This window comes from Strigops habroptila, chromosome 10, assembly GCF_004027225.2.
Source record: "Strigops habroptila isolate Jane chromosome 10, bStrHab1.2.pri, whole genome shotgun sequence".
In the NCBI taxonomy this organism is placed as follows: domain Eukaryota; kingdom Metazoa; phylum Chordata; class Aves; order Psittaciformes; family Psittacidae; genus Strigops; species Strigops habroptila.
In genome coordinates this window covers 13,331,613-13,347,486 of record NC_046359.1, presented here as the reverse complement: position 1 = coordinate 13,347,486, position 15,874 = coordinate 13,331,613, and the positions used below count along the sequence as shown (strand labels likewise).

At 36.0% G+C, this 15,874-nt stretch overlaps 1 protein-coding gene across 8 annotated transcripts in view; it reads right to left on the bottom strand.

The window, feature by feature from the left end:
* Positions 1-3,072: 3,072 nt before the first annotated feature.
* The window catches only part of TTC13 (tetratricopeptide repeat domain 13), a 40,419-nt gene continuing 27,617 nt past the window's right edge, over positions 3,073-15,874 (bottom strand). For 3 of the 8 annotated variants that reach the window (XM_030499036.1, XM_030499043.1, XM_030499044.1), the window contains 8 exons: positions 14,693-14,776; positions 13,607-13,691; positions 11,230-11,366; positions 9,802-9,937; positions 9,041-9,120; positions 7,833-7,911; positions 5,853-5,932; positions 3,073-3,223 (listed from right to left, as the gene is read on the bottom strand). In XM_030499036.1, the coding sequence (XP_030354896.1) occupies positions 3,100-3,223; positions 5,853-5,932; positions 7,833-7,911; positions 9,041-9,120; positions 9,802-9,937; positions 11,230-11,366; positions 13,607-13,691; positions 14,693-14,776 (805 nt within the window). In that variant the 3' untranslated portion in view covers positions 3,073-3,099. Of the gene's footprint in view, positions 3,224-5,852; positions 5,933-7,832; positions 7,912-9,040; positions 9,121-9,801; positions 9,945-11,229; positions 11,367-13,606; positions 13,692-14,692; positions 14,777-15,874 lie in introns of all 8 variants that reach the window. The other 5 variants (XM_030499037.1, XM_030499039.1, XM_030499040.1 and 2 more) reach the window with 5 other exon arrangements.

Sequence of the window (15,874 nt, the reverse complement as noted above, 5' to 3'; positions counted from 1 at the left end):
GGGCTGCAATACATTAGTGTTCCCATTTACAAGTTCAAACGACATCGCTAGACCAGCTGCCTAAGATGACACAGAAGAGGATGGAAAATGATAATTAGGTTTCCCCATGTATCTGGTTCTTAGGAGATAATTACAGTTCTCCAAGTCATCACATACCAGCCCAGTTATATAATCCTGTTTTGTTTGTTAAACTTGTTTGGGTGCATTTGACTTGAGCTCGCTTTCTTTCTTAGTCATCAGTATCACGCCCAGAGAAACAAGCCTTTGAAACACGTATGCACACACACACACTCATAGAGGTGTAATGCATACTGCACCTACCCTTCCTTGATCTCCCCATAATACCATCTTTTTGTCTGCTAGAGTGGGGGTAAGAATGAAGCTGGTCACAGGAGTAAGAGAAATGAGGAGAAGGAAACCTGGACAACTGTACGTGGTTTGTTTGTCCAGGGCATTTTCCTTTTCCCCACCACCCCTCTGGTATGATCCCTAAAACAAGTAAACTCTTACTCTACTGTTCCAAGAACTGTCTGGTCAATGCCTATGAAGATTTCACCTTTCTCAATGAGTAATACAAGGTATAAGAAAACTTAGAGGCCTAAAGGAAAGATCATGCTATTAGAATACAATCAAGGCATAAAGCTAGGCATTTCTTCCTTGCTACTGTACCTGTTTCTGCATAAGGTAGGCAGAAAAAGACAACCCCTTTCCTCCATAATGAAATCTAGTAGAGGTTTCTGAAACTTTTAGACCTTTGAATAGGAGATGCCATAGAAGCAAAGAGTGCTTATTTCTAGTGGGGTAGGGGAAGGTACCTGGACACAAGAAATGTGAGAAAATACCTTTTGTCACAACTGGACAGCAGCCTGATTCTTCAATGAAAACTCGATTCTGATCAAGAAAATTTAAAATGCATCTTAATTAGCTTCAGCCAGACAAGTGGTCAAATTTGCCTTACTACACAGACAGCAACATTTGCCTCAGCAGTAGGTGATAGAAGTTGTTAAATGGAAGGAAAGCACATGCTTTCCCCACCCTTGTATTTTCAACATACAATCTGAATATAAGAGTTTATGAAAAAACGTTCCAGGGGTATATATGTACCACTGGTTTAATTTGAGTTGGGAGCACACTTTTGAAGCGAGTCTCCTCATCTTCTGCACTTAGCACCTTTTGGTTCTCAGCGCAGAGAGGTTTCAGAATACATGTCATTTCATCCAAGAGACATCCAGTTTGGAAGATGCATTGCTGACATGCACTCCAAATGCAGTGAGCAGCCAGTTCATAAACTAGACAAGCAGGCAGAAGTAAAACCTCTGAAATGCACATAATGTGAGAAGTGAGCTATTCATACTGGGTAGGATGCCCTGCTTGCTAATGTAGACATATTATGCATCCGCTTTTCGGGATTCATTTTCATCTCTATGAAAATCCTTCATACATGTAAACACTCAGGTCTGTAGCAATCCATAGGTGCCCTATTCTGCCAGTGATCAAGGTAATAAATAGTGAAATATAAACCATCAGGGCTTTTCTTATAATTGGATGTCAGGATTCACAAAGGTTTCTAACTTGAATCTGATAAATACTTGTGTGGAATAATCAATAAAAGACCCTCCATTCAATAAATCCACCCTACTTTCAGTACCACTATAAAAGTATGTCACCTATAACAACATTCTCGATGCTTTGCTGCATTTCTTTCTTTATTAAAGAGGGGATTGAGATTGCCATGTGCTGTAGCCAGAAAACCACTTCTAGTGGTACACTTTGGGGTATGCAAGATGTTTTCTCCTCTCCCTTGGTAAATAACTTATTCTTTAGCATCTCTCATATTACATAATTAGGCCAGATATTTGCAATTGGCCAACAAAGCCCTAACCTCTGGAAAATTGGAAGCAAGCAAAATAAAGAATAGAATATTTGTGTAAAAGCTAACAGCAACAGAATCACAGTTTAGACCATCAATATTAAACGACTTGAAAGCTATGTCTGAAACAGAACAGTTTTGTAGATTTTCTGAAATGCTGAATATTCAGGCAGGGATTAAAAAAAAAAAAAAAAAAGTTGTTTAAAGCCACTGAGGAAACCAGGTATTTTGCCCCACCATTGCTTGCTGTTTCTGAAATCACTTAACCTGATAAACAGTTCTAAAGTCACAAAGCTCAAGCTAAAATGAGTATAATTCAGTTAGGACTCACCAGAAACAATATCCTCATTATTACAGTCAGACACTGGTTCATGATACTGTCCATGTTGTTTGAACTGAATTAGCCCTGCCCTACAGGGAAGCCTGCTTTTCCAGAATGCTGCCAGGCCCTTCCAACAAAAACAACTCAAGGCGCCGTATAGCTCTCCCAGTGTGTTGTCAATCCTTTGGTATCTTCTGCCAACCACCACCACCAGTGGGTACGTGGAATGGGAGGCTGACGTACAGTTGCTGCGTTTCTGACATTTACTCACCAAGAGCTTAACTCCAAATATGTCATTTGTTTGTTTTGGTTTCCAAATGATATTTTCCTGAAACCCATTCTTTTCAGCTGACATCTGGTCCTTCACTGGCCTGCATTACATGAAATGCCTGTGTATTTACCAATTACACATGTACAGCTCAAAGTTTTCCATGCAGAAGATAGAGGTTTTGGGGAAAAAACCCAACCAAACAAAACAATAAACAAACACCCCCCCCAACCCAAAAAACCAAATGGGAAGCAGTACAGTGGTATTTCCAATGCAGATTACTTTTATCTTTAAAAAAAAATTAAAAACAAAAATTCACCTGCAGTATGTTCAGATCATAACTATGATCATGTTTCTTAGTGCTTTTTTGTTTGGTCCCTGAACAACTGTATTTATTGTTAGAGTATGTCTCAATACAGGGAATCAATTGTTCTACTATTTTTTTTCCTTTTTCATATTATTGGTCATAGAAAGATGCCTTTTGTTCTAGTCATAACCAGTCAAGTAAGTTTAATCTACTAAAAACAAACCAAAAAAAAAAAAAAAAAAAACCGCAAAACCCACAAAACTATTTTGACCATAATTTCCCCTTCAAAATAATTTATGAAGCAGTACCTCTTGGCCTTTTATTTGTATAAATTATACAACAACTATAGTTTTTTTTATACAATGAGATGAGTCTGTATTTAGTACTTCAATCATCGTTCTCAGGGTTGGAAAAGTCTCTGATACTGATGGTAGGCTCTTGTAAGAAGGTGAAATACTGAAAGAGAAGGAAAAAAGAGAAAATTATTTATCTTTTGGTGAGTTTTTTGGTGAGATTTACCTGGAAGTTAACACATTAGCTTATATTTCTCTTCATGGCCTTCTCTAACAAATTTGGGACCTGAAATCAAGAATCTGTTGCCCACAACCAGCTCTTGCTTCTCCTAACTCCTCACTCCCTATACAGAATGAAAATAATGACTACATAAAAAAGCCTTTGGAAGCGGCAGAAGTAAAATTTTACTGCTTTAAGTCTTCAAGCCTAAGTTACTAACCACTATTACTCTTCTACCATAGATAAATCAGCTGCTCAGGTTAATCACCTTCCTATTATTAATTGAAATCCTTTGGGCTATGGTTCTACAGATATTTTTCTCAGCATCCAGCCACCCCAACTTCGGCATTTTCTCCACTCTGGCTCATTCCTCAGCCATTTCACATCTCTCATTTGAGCCAGCAATACTATCGGTGGAACTATGCTATGAAATGGTCTCACTTAAAAATAAATTTTGGTTTTGGCACAGCTATTTTTAACACAAATCAGTTTCCTGATCTGGTTTGCTATGGATTCCCACAAATTTTAGCAGTACAACTGAGGGGGTCAGATACACATAGGTACGGTTGAAATGGCTTAAACTGACTTTGCTCCCAAGAGAGAAGTTCCCCTTTGGTAAAGATATGTCTTCAAACAAACAAGTAAACAAAAAAACCCACCCATGAACAGAGGATTAAGAAAGAAGCTGAATATATAAATTGGGAGATTTACAGTAAAAAAAATTGTGGGAACCATAAATATTTTATATTTCCAAGATGAACAAGTCACAATATTTGCACAGACTACTTTTAATAAAAACCACAACTTGCTACGCTGTAGTTTAAAAATGTTACTCCTTAATAATGCTGAATCTGACTGCATTTACATGTAGATTTTTGGCCTGAGTTTGACAAAGATGTCCTTGAGTCTTCATAATAGCTTTCTTCATTTAGGAAGGGATTTTATAGTCTAGTGAAATTCACCAGGCTGAGAACCACTGATATGAAGTTAAACAACACTAATCAGTGTGAGATATTCGGCACTAACAGCAGCTGCAGAGTTCCTTAGGCTCTCAGAACAACTCAGGTTGGACCAGACCTCAGGAGGTCTGTGATCTAACATACTGCTCCAAGCAAGGCCAACAGCAAATTCAGACCAGGGTGTCAGGGCTTTATCCTGTCAGGTCTTGAAATTCTAAAAGGATGGAGACTGCACAGCCTCTCTACTCTGTTGGTTACCCTCAGGATGAAAAGATTATGCTCAGCCTGAACCTCATTTCAACTCATGCATTTTGCCTTTTGTCGTTCCACTAAGCACTGCCCAGCTTCATTTTCTCAACACAGGTACTGCAAAGCTGCTGTTAGGCCAAAGCCTTCTCCAGGCTGAACAAGCCCAACCCACACCAGTTAAGACTTGCACTCCAGCCCCCTAACCACCTTGGCGGCTCTTTTCTGAATTTGCTCCAGTTTATCAGTCTTTACTGCACTGCCCCCAAACCGGATGCAGTATCCTAGGTGTGGTCTGAAGTGCTGAGTACCCTCTGAATCTCATTATCCAAACAGCTTTTTACCCATCTAGCTGACCATTCGTCCAGACCATAATGTGCTGTCTTGGTATGAGACCACTGTGGGAGTCCTTGCTGAAGTAAAAATAAACGTCAATTAGGACACTCAACAGTCCCACAGACTTCATATACCTTCATATACCCTGAAATACTTCCCTACAGGACTAACTTCGTGACTTTCCCAGGGACCAAACTGACCAGCCTATAGTTTCCCTTGGTCATCCTTCTAGACTTCTTGAAGACGGATGCAAGATTTCCTTTCCTACAGTCACTACAAATGTCCCCTGATGTGCATAATCTTTCAGAGATTATAGACAGCCCTGTAAGGACATCAGCAAGTTCTCTCAACAGCCTTTAAGTGTCTTGAGCCTGACTTCAAGGATATCAAAACTGGTTTTGTCTCTGGCTGTATTTTTAGATTTCATATGAGACAAATCAAACACGCCAGATTCATAACACTGACAAGGAATTAATGTGTTCAGTATTGAAAAATAAAGTAATATGAAAATCAAAGTTTGAAAGCATTACACAAAAGTCATGCAGTTATACTAAGTAATGAAATTCTGTATATTCAGAACTTCCATCTAATTTGAAAATACTTAATTCTCTACATTAAAGTAGCACTAAAGGATAAATAAATTACTTTTGATATATAGTTTGAAGAGATGTATGGGGGGGGGAGTTAATATTTTCCCTTGCTTTGTTCACTCACTCACCTGATTTACTAAGAATAAAAAATAATAATAAAAAAGCAAATTTGACCACCGGATGAAATGAAAATATTAAATTTTCTCAGAGGATAACACATAACTGAACGTCTAGACTACTAACCACTATATTAGTAGTCTAGAAATACACTACTGTGTGTAAGTTCAAATCCTGTCTTACCAATTCCTAAACAGTTAAAAAAAATACACTGAATCATTTACTAAGCTCATAATTTCTAAGTAACATCTTTTAGTTCATTTTAAATTGAACATATAAAGTATTTCGTATTTCCTCACCCCCCGTCTGAACAGAAAGATTTACCTTTTTAGATTCATCCAGCTCCTTGCTATTTTGCTGAAAGCTTCAGAGCCTGGTGCTGTCATTGCTTCAAAATCAACCAGCTGAAAATGCAATAAAATAGATACAAAGAAATTAATATCTAATTTCTAAATTCTCAAATTCCAGGAAGTTAATCTCAAATATTCTTAACATACAAAATTCTACTTTAAAAACATTTCCTTCCTTTTATGACAAAATACAATTATTTTTAAATCTCTAACAAGATGTTTATACCAATGAGTCAGTGCCAGAAAATATTGCCCTTTATTACAATGTCCAAATGAAATGGGGAAATTTCCAATTTCTACATACTATATTATGCAAGTTATTGTATCACATGATTGGTATATTGATACTGGACTTTACAGGCATTCTGTATTACTTGTTTCCACAGTGGGTTTTCAGACAAGCTTAACTACATATAGCTAAGAACTCTGTGCAACTTCGTATCTACAGCTGAAAATAAGTTTTCAGTAAAACAATGTTTAGTCAAAAGCATCGGTTCCTTAGTCCTATAACATTTAAGCAGATACATTTGTGGGTTAGTGAATTGGCTGAATTCAAGCTAACTACATTCTTGGTAAGATAGGAGTAAGCTTACTAACTAGTCTGTGCCCAGACTACTTTGCCCCTCATCACTCACTAGTTTGGAAGTCAGCATGCATGTCAGGCACTAAAACTCTCTGCGGGCTTGCACAACCAACACTGGAAGCTACACTGACCATGGCTACTCACTGACCTGCCAGGCAATAACAGGGCTCTTGACTACTGGGCATCTGTGTCTTCAGAGCAGTGTGATAATGCATGCTGTCATAAGCTTGGGACCAGAAATACCCTTCTAAGGAATCTAGCCTCCTTCCCCCCAAAAAAACCCTTACATCTATATATCCCAGTTTCATTCAACTGGGGAAAACAATTTCTTCCAGCAAATGAAAACTTTTCTAAAAAATGGGTTTGTTCCAATTAAGGCACTCTGTTTCAGGAAAAACCCTCAAATGAAAAATGTTCCTAAAGCTTCCTGTAAGTCAGAAATCCTGATTTTTAGTAATCCTGAAGCTCTGCTTGCCTGCATAAAATCAGTCAGCAAAATACACTACCCTATGAAGTCCTGAGAAGATGCCTTAGAAAAGCCACATAAGTCTTTTACCTTACTTTAATGGCATACTGGAAAGGAATCTTTCTTGCTACTAAGCAAGTGCAGTTTGCTCTTAAGAGTTACTAGAACTTCATTGTACTGAAAGGACAAACTTCATTGTTTTCAGGACTTTGTAGAACAAAAGGGAAAGTTGCTTTTTCTTCAATTATCCGTGCAGGATATTTTCTTAAACAACTTTGATTCTCACTGAAATTTCTTTTTACAATACATTAAAATGACAGACATGCTTTTACTCCTTTCATGCTGAAAAGGTAACACAGCTAACAGACCAATAGTTGAATAAAAGAAACCCTTTATTGAGCAAGATGGTATAATATTCAAGAGTAGTAACTTAAAAGCTAGGACTTATTTTCAATTAAGCAGAATACAAGAAATCAAGAGAACTTGCAAACACATTTCTCCTTAGCAAGCCCTGAATGTTCTGGAACACACTGAGTGCAAAGACAGAAAATTTCTGCTGTGTGCCAGAAGAGTCACTAATTCTGCCCAGGTAGTCTCAGAACCCTTCTCAAAGAGCAGCTCAGCACACTAGAAATGCTTCAGTTACAAATACGTATTTACTGCAGGATACAAAGTGTTACCATTTGACTAACGAGAATTATGCACATGCTATCTTTAAATCTCACTCGCTGTCAGAACAGCAATGAGATTTTCAAAACTCTCTCAGGCTGCAAGACACCACAGCATGCAGCTCGCCCATCTGCAGTAAACAAGTGTGCAACTCCTGTTCATTCTTACAGCTCCTTCCTCATATTTACAATATCACTTCCTCTCTACAGGCTGAACCAGTGTATTTCAATACTTGCCTTTCCTTTAGGGATTTTTCCTGATACTTCTTTTCCACTTGCCATCAGTGCTCCCATGATCACTGAATAAGCTATCACACTAAAAAAAAAACCAAAACAACAATGCCACAAAACAAAACAGTAAAAGTCTTTCCATAATGCTATTTTAGACTACAAAACAAATGGAATATAGTACTGTTTCATAGAAGGCTAGTAAAAATTACTGTGCTAGTTACTTTACATGTAAAACCAAGCATGAAACACTTAAAAAGTGAAATCACTGTTACTTTCCAATACCACTGGAATGAAGTTATGATCCTATGAAGTTTAACTACTGAAGAGCACTGTTTCTACAGTAGTCAGAATCATAATTTCAGCCTTACAAGCTTTTAAGACTCCATAGAGCTGAAAACAAAGCAAACTCCTCTTCCCAAGAAGCTTAGCTGTAGCCCAGAAGAGTTTATGAACCCTACTACAACAGAGACAGAGGCCCTGTAAAGCTCTTCAGATACTTAACTTTTTTTAATTTAACTTATATTTTTTTAATTGTGAAATTCAGTATTTAATTTTTTACATTCCTCAAGAGAAAGGCAAAGCCTGATTATAAAAATGAAGTCTCTGGATTTTTAAAATTTTATTTTCTAATGAACTGTGTTTAATAATGAGCTTAAAGGTCTTAAGTGCTTTGTGGAACAGATTCATAACAGTCTTAGATATAGCCAGGTTTATCTGTGACACATGGGACTTTATTCTAGGGTTTCATTTGGAGACCCTAACAGCTGCAAAAAATTACTAAAATAATATTTTAGAGTATTTTATTAAAATAAGTTATCACAAAGTATATTTCATCTTAAATACATGTTTTGGTAAAGCTTCTTGAGTGAAATTACAGTGGAGTAACATAATACAGATTAGGAACCCAAGCATTAGAATTTAAAAATGACACTTTTCATTCTGTGAGCAGAAGTCTATAAGTACAGACTACCCATCATTTTAAATATACATGCAACTATGAATAATTACCATCAGCAATTACAAACTAGCTTTTAAAACGGTACTAAGTACCCACTGTCATGGCAGTACAAAATGAGAGACTGTGCGGGACACATCGCTCAATCCAGGCTCTTTTAGCTTAATATATTTTTTAAATATCAATAAAGATACTGCAACACATGGACATTTGACAGCATGTATCCAAGATAACAGACATGATAAAGACAATCACTAACCTAGATCCTCTTGAAAGTGGCATTAAATTATAGAAGTAGTAAACTAATGACAGGATCAAGTTGCAAACAGCATCTACTTCCTAAGCAACAGAAAAAAATATGTGAATTAAAGATAATTTAATATCCAGATAGCATCATATAAAGGAACACATATTGGAAAGTCTTACAGTACTGTGATTACTTTTTAAAAACCATTTCAAATGTGAAAAATATCAAGCTGGGAAGTTGAAATCTGATTAACATATGTTTAGGAAAATTATTTTGTTAGATCTTTAAAATTTAGGTGAAATACAGTTCATCTATGCAGTATTAAAGGATGAAAAATGGAAAGCACAAGCCCAAATACAGTCAGATCATTACTGCAATACAAATCAACACAAACACAATTCCAGTGTTTCTCATGAATTTGTGTTACTTCTCATCTTACATGTAGCCACATGGAGCCAAATACTAAGCAGTGCTTATAAGGACGATGAAACAGTGAACGCACAGGAAAACAAAGAAAATAAGGGGGAAGGAATACACTGTGATATTGAGACCTTATCTGGACTCCTACTGCAGCAAAGTATCGCAAATTTTAAAGTAACAGAATTATGACAACTTCTTAAGCTATTTGTCATAATTGGATTTAAGCAAGCAGTTGATTTTACTGCTTGAGAATTCTGTCAAAAATAATTAGAACAGCGACTGTTAAAGAGAAGGCATAAAAACATACCAGAATTTTATCAGGGAATTCATCGTTTCCATTTAAAGAGCCTTACCCCTAGCTCTGCAGACAGAATTAGAACTTTTCCTTTAGCCGTTAGATCCTTATATAGCGCATCTATTTCTGCATGATACAGCTGTGTTCTCTCTTCTGTTGTTTGAGTTTCTACCGAAAATAATATGTTCCCCACTCTATCAAGTAGATGAAACAAAAAAGGAGGTAAGAATTTTTTTTAACAGATGCATAATCTGATATCCAGGGTAAGTTACAAACTTACTACAGTTAAATACCACATCATAAACTTTTTCCTATCATTTCTCCTCAAGAAGATTATGTGCATTATCCCCCTTTTTAAAGAAAAAAAAATTAAAAAAATCACTGAATTACAAACATTTTGTGACATTGTAGGTTGTCTGAAAGAATAAATAAAGATTGCTGTATAATCACAGATGAAGTATTTCCATTGAAGAATACCTGATAAGCATTAGTGTTTCACTTAAAGTGTAGGTAAAAAGAAGAAATATAAAATTTTAAAGTATCTTCATGGCCTTTTGTATAGAATGTAATGTGTAGTTTTGTTAACTTTTAAATTACCAAAATGAAATTGGTTTTGCATAAAAGCATAGTTACAAACTATGGATCAAAACCGACTCACTGCTACAGAACAAAGTTTGTGCAGAACACAGTTAAACAGTTTTACTGACACCAAAATATTTTCCCCCAAACTTTGAGGCCATATATTTAACGCCATTTCACTGCATATAGGCATATGATTCAGAATATAAAATTAAAAACCAAGAGACATGTTAACATTTTAGAGAGAAGTTTGGCTTCCGTGCAACTCATTGGAAGCACACAAGTTTTGGGAAAAATTCCAATACATAGAATTTTAAATCACATAAACCGAAGGTTTTAGTTAGTAGTAGGACAGAGCTTCTGAGCTTCAGATTAATGCTCATTCTTCAGGAAGGAGCCAGGATCTATGAAGTGAGAAATTTACTATCTCACCCAAAGAGTGTCCGAAAGCCCCCTGTTGGTATCCTCGTACATACAGGTACTATTGAAATAGAAGAGAGTCTGTCTCTTCCATTCTTAGATCGTAGAAATTCCCATTCCATTCAGGACTTTGCAGTCGCTAAAATGGATAAGGTCTCACAAAAAGAAATGTATTTCGATATGAATAAAGACTTAGACTTTTGAGATTTTTCCTCTTTCGGTATTTTATAGTTTAAGATGAATAACAAGGTCTCCTTCCACTTTTGTGCTGTAAGTTAGAGAATCATCTCAACAAGGCCTACTCCACCAATGTTACTCATATTTCCTCTTTGTTAGGGAACACAACAGGAATCAGAACTCCTCAAATGAACAAATTTTTCTATTTATTTACAGAAATGCCACTAGTGAAAAACAAACCCTACTTTATGCAGGTAAAAATGGCGTTTGAGAAGAGTAATTGCTAATGCTTCATCATTACTTAATGTACCTGAACCCTTGAAAATACCAAACATACTTATCTCCTGTTATTGTAATTGTGAATCCATCATATTCTTTCCCTTGATCCTTGAGGCTAGGGACTTTTGTGTTCACAGTAAACCCATCTCTTGTTTTACTGTTAAACTGCTTTCAAAAGAAAAAAAGTAATATTAGAGTGAAGAAAGACAGACTGCCCAGCTATTGCTCTGCAACACTTAAAATGGAGCAGAAATGAAAATGGACAAACTGAGGGAACAGGATAAAGAGTTACTGTCAACTATGTTATTTCGTTTATCCTTTATTTCCTACTGAATGAAATCATAAATATTAAATGAGGCATATTGACATTCAACTTTATAACTATATAGCAATATAAAGCAGCACTGTTTATGAAAAGCAACTATGCAAAGCAGTTTGAGTTGTACAGATTCCTCCTCAAGTTGCATGTTGACAGTAACCTTTTGGTGTAACAATGTAAATGCAAAAGCAGGAATTTGACAGCCTGTTTTATGTTTACACTAAGAAGTAGCAGCATTAGTCTAAGTGTGGATTCCAGAACACAGCTCTCTGCAACAATTTCTTAAGTATGATCCAGTTTCAATTAATGTTCCTTCCTCATTAGAAGGAAAAATATCACAAAGTTGAAGAATTTCACAAAGCTACATTATCTAAGTGTAATACTGTAGCCAAAGAGTTGTATAAACCAGACAAAACTGTATTTAAGTAAAGCCAAAAGCCCAGCTTTTGACATACAACATTCCCCAGCTACCCGAATAACCCAACTACATCAATATTAGCAGACATTCATTTTATACAGGCATTATTAATGACTATAATGCAATAGTGTTGAATGAATTATGGGGGCAATTATTTATTTTAAGTTAGAACTTGTTTTGTTTAGAGAGAATCTGCATTTATTTTAAAGAAACAAAACTAAAAGCCTCTAATGAGAGACAGCATTCCACCTCAATACAATTCGGAATGCGATACAGGAGATTCAAACCAGAGCAAAACGTACAGGTTATGAAAACCAGGAAGAGTATTTGCTGCCAGCTGAGACATTTATTTTGAATTAAGTCACGTATAGTCCACTCTGTTTATACATTTTCATCATTCTCTTGGAGCAACCTGTATTTTTACCTCCAGTAGTGCATTTTTTCTGACCTACAATTCAACAGTAGCCATATTAGGCGCTTTCCAGGCCCTGTGTGTCGGTAGGGAACATTTAATTGTCTATCCATCCCAACATCTATTATCTCTGCATCATAAGGTTTTGCTTGGGTTCAGTTAGTATCCACTTGCCTTCATCTTTCCAGGCAAAGAACAAGACTATAATGTAAGAATTACCTCCAAAATTATGGTATGTTCTTTGAAGACACTTATATTTGTAATATATACTAAAAAACCTCTCATATAAAAATATAGTGCTTGAGTCATGTAGCTGCTGTAAAGATGTTTATAGTGCACAAGTGAGTGAGCACTACTATCATGAACAAATCCAAACCCAGACAGTCTATTAGTAGTAGCAGTCATGTATCTTCAGAGAGGTCTGTTCTATGGCAATTTGTCAGCTTTGCTTAGATATGAAAATACAATGTGGACACACCCCATAAGAAAGCAATGAGTTTGTCTCTATTTAGACATGTTTCTTCCCAAATGTTATCCTATTCTAACCAAACTCCTGTCCAATCCTTTAAAAAGAAATACTTTGTAACAGGTTTCCCCAAACCCAAATACTTATACACTACTCATTCCAGTTTAATGTGGGGGGGTGGGGAAACACCTTTTACTTAAACCCAGCTCAAGCCTTATTACTTGAGATAAGAATACAAATAAAGAAGAAAACCTGCACATTTCCCTGCTCCTTCTCTGACAGGCCTCCAAAGCACAAGAACATAAATCAAGATTTCATTTCAGATTAGCTATCGGTCACCAAGGGCAACCGCTCCCCTGCTAGCCCCACCACGCAGTGACCTGCACCAATAAACCTAAGGTAAGGAGAGCTTCCATATTCCTAATCTTTCACACATCTTCATCTTTTTCCTTCACACTGTACAGGCATACTGTGAGACCATTATGGTGGATCTCGCCACAAACTCTTACAGTTGATAAGGTTGGCTTCAAAGAATTACATTCAACATTTGGTCTTCCCATCATTTCTTTACCAATTCACAGTTAGGCCAAGCCTTTCAAATACACATCACACATCTGCATATACCAAAAGGGAAGATCATACTCCACACATGCTGATTTGAAATAACTGAGTTTGTGTTTCCAGTTATTCATTCTAAGTTTATAAACAATGGTTGTATTCTGAGGAACTGGAGATCTCCCAGAACACACTTCTGTTATTTTTTTCCACATTTTGAAGTTTTACTTTAACTTACCTTCATTATGGGAAGAAGATCTTCTACTTTATGTACTTTTTCCAAAGCTTCTCGAACCTCTAATAGTCCTTTCGGATTATTAGCACTGGAAAAAAAATTAAATATAGAATGACAATGGTTGAACACATGTAGCATTTCTGAAAATCTACCTAACTTTAAGGTCAAATGCTGCTGGCTCAATATGAACAGATTTTCTGCCAACAGCCAACAGACTTCCCAGTAGCACAGAACTTACTATCTTTAGCAACTATCATAAATTTTATAAAACTTAAATGTTTTCAATTGTTATGAAGATTTTCTGTACTGTCATTTTTTGACATTCAAGTAGCATAATGAGATTGAAAAACAGAACTCAATATTTAATAAAAGTTACCAGACCAAAGAAAAATGAATTTAAAGCTAAAACGAGTTTCTTAATTTTTAAGGTTACCAGAACACTGTTGCTACAAATGAACCACAGGTGGAAAAAACATTTTACTCATAAAAAAACTAACTAAAGTTTGAAACAGACATTAACATCAATTTTCAGGTTACCTTTAGTCAAATTCTTTAATTCAAAATTCTAAAATTGTCTTGTGTTTCAGGACAAAGTCTACCAACCTATTTACATAACAGGTAGCAAAGATTCTCTGTTCCTTTAAAACCACTTGTCAGACACCAGTTTCCATTAAAATTACTTCCCGTATTTTCTTTTCTCTTTTTTCTCATTTAATAAGTTAATTCAATATGCAGAGAAATTGTACTCTATTCTACCAAATGCAAATCCAGTATCTTTAATAAATCATACTTTTAGAAAGAATTGAGACCCAGTCACGCTAGAACTGTGGGTACAAATTCAACACCATTATTAGTTTCTAGGTATACTGTAATTCACAATGTTTTTTCCTATTAGTTTAAGTTACTTTATGCAGCTGTGAATAGGATTTTGCATTTCCAATAGGAAATAAGATAATTACAGATACCAAGAAAAATAGAACTTACTAAAATTAAGAACATATCCCTCAGACTTTCTGAAAGGAATATTATGTCAATTTCAAATCAGTATTACCAGGGGAGTGAAGCAGGAAGAAAATATCAGTAATTTACCCATGATAAACAAGGATCCTATCTTTGATAAAATGAAGAATTTTCTCAAAATACTCCAGGTACCGCATGTTAATGACCTGTCCCCTACAAGGAAAATAAAAGGTTTTTTAAAGTCTTGTTTTTCAACCCAACATTCCAGGGCTAAGACACAAATATTTCTCACTAATATTTGACAGAATTTTATCCACAAATGCTTTGTAAATTAAAGGAATGAACTAGAGTTTCGTCTGAAGTGGTGAATTGTCCATCCCCCATTTTGAATATAGAATCCATAGCAAACTTCAGCTAAAGCTCATGTATGATTAGTGTCATTGTTCTCTGATAAACTACATTCCATAGATATTTTCCCATCTTCAGTGTGCCTTTGTCCACTAAATATGTATGATAATTATCAACTTGTACAAGGATACAACCTTTTTCAAACAATTATTTACACTCGTAGGTACTGCATAACAAGGAGAGAATTCTTTATCTGCCCATGAATTTACTTTGAGAACCAACACACTCTAATTTACATATTTGCCAATATATATGCTGACCTGCTCTGACAGCCCACACATTTTATTTTATTCACCTGCATCCCTCTATATTGAGGTAATTTTGCTTTGACGCCTAACAGTTACAAGCAGTAACTGTTAAACAAAAACATCAAAAAGGTGTTGTGTTTTCCCTTGGACTACTAAGGAAAAAAAAAAAACAAAACATTGAAAACTTGGTAGAAACCTGCTAGGATTATAACCACTCAGAGGAAAAATTACATACCATTATTGCATTTGTAGGAGTCCTTCCTCTTCTCCCAGTCTACAAAACAAGATTTTATAAAGCAAACGTTATCGCTCTCTGAGGAAGCAAAACCACTGTCAATCACAGGGAAGCGTGTACACTTATCTTTTTTTCCCCCACTCTAAGTGATTTTTGGCAGCTTAAGTCCCTGTCTCACGTCTCACAATTCAATAGGCCTAGTCTCTGAGTAATAGCAGAATCAGTCTTTAAAAAATGAACAGAAATAGAACACGTATACATATCTGCACATCAGAAAGGGAGGTAGGGAAAGTGGAAGGATGAAGACAAATCTGTATACCTAATTTGCCCTTGTTGTACGTCCCATCATTTTCCATCTGTATCTGTATATCTGTACAACAGGCAGAAGTGTGTCAGTATAAAGAGCTGGATTTTCCCAGC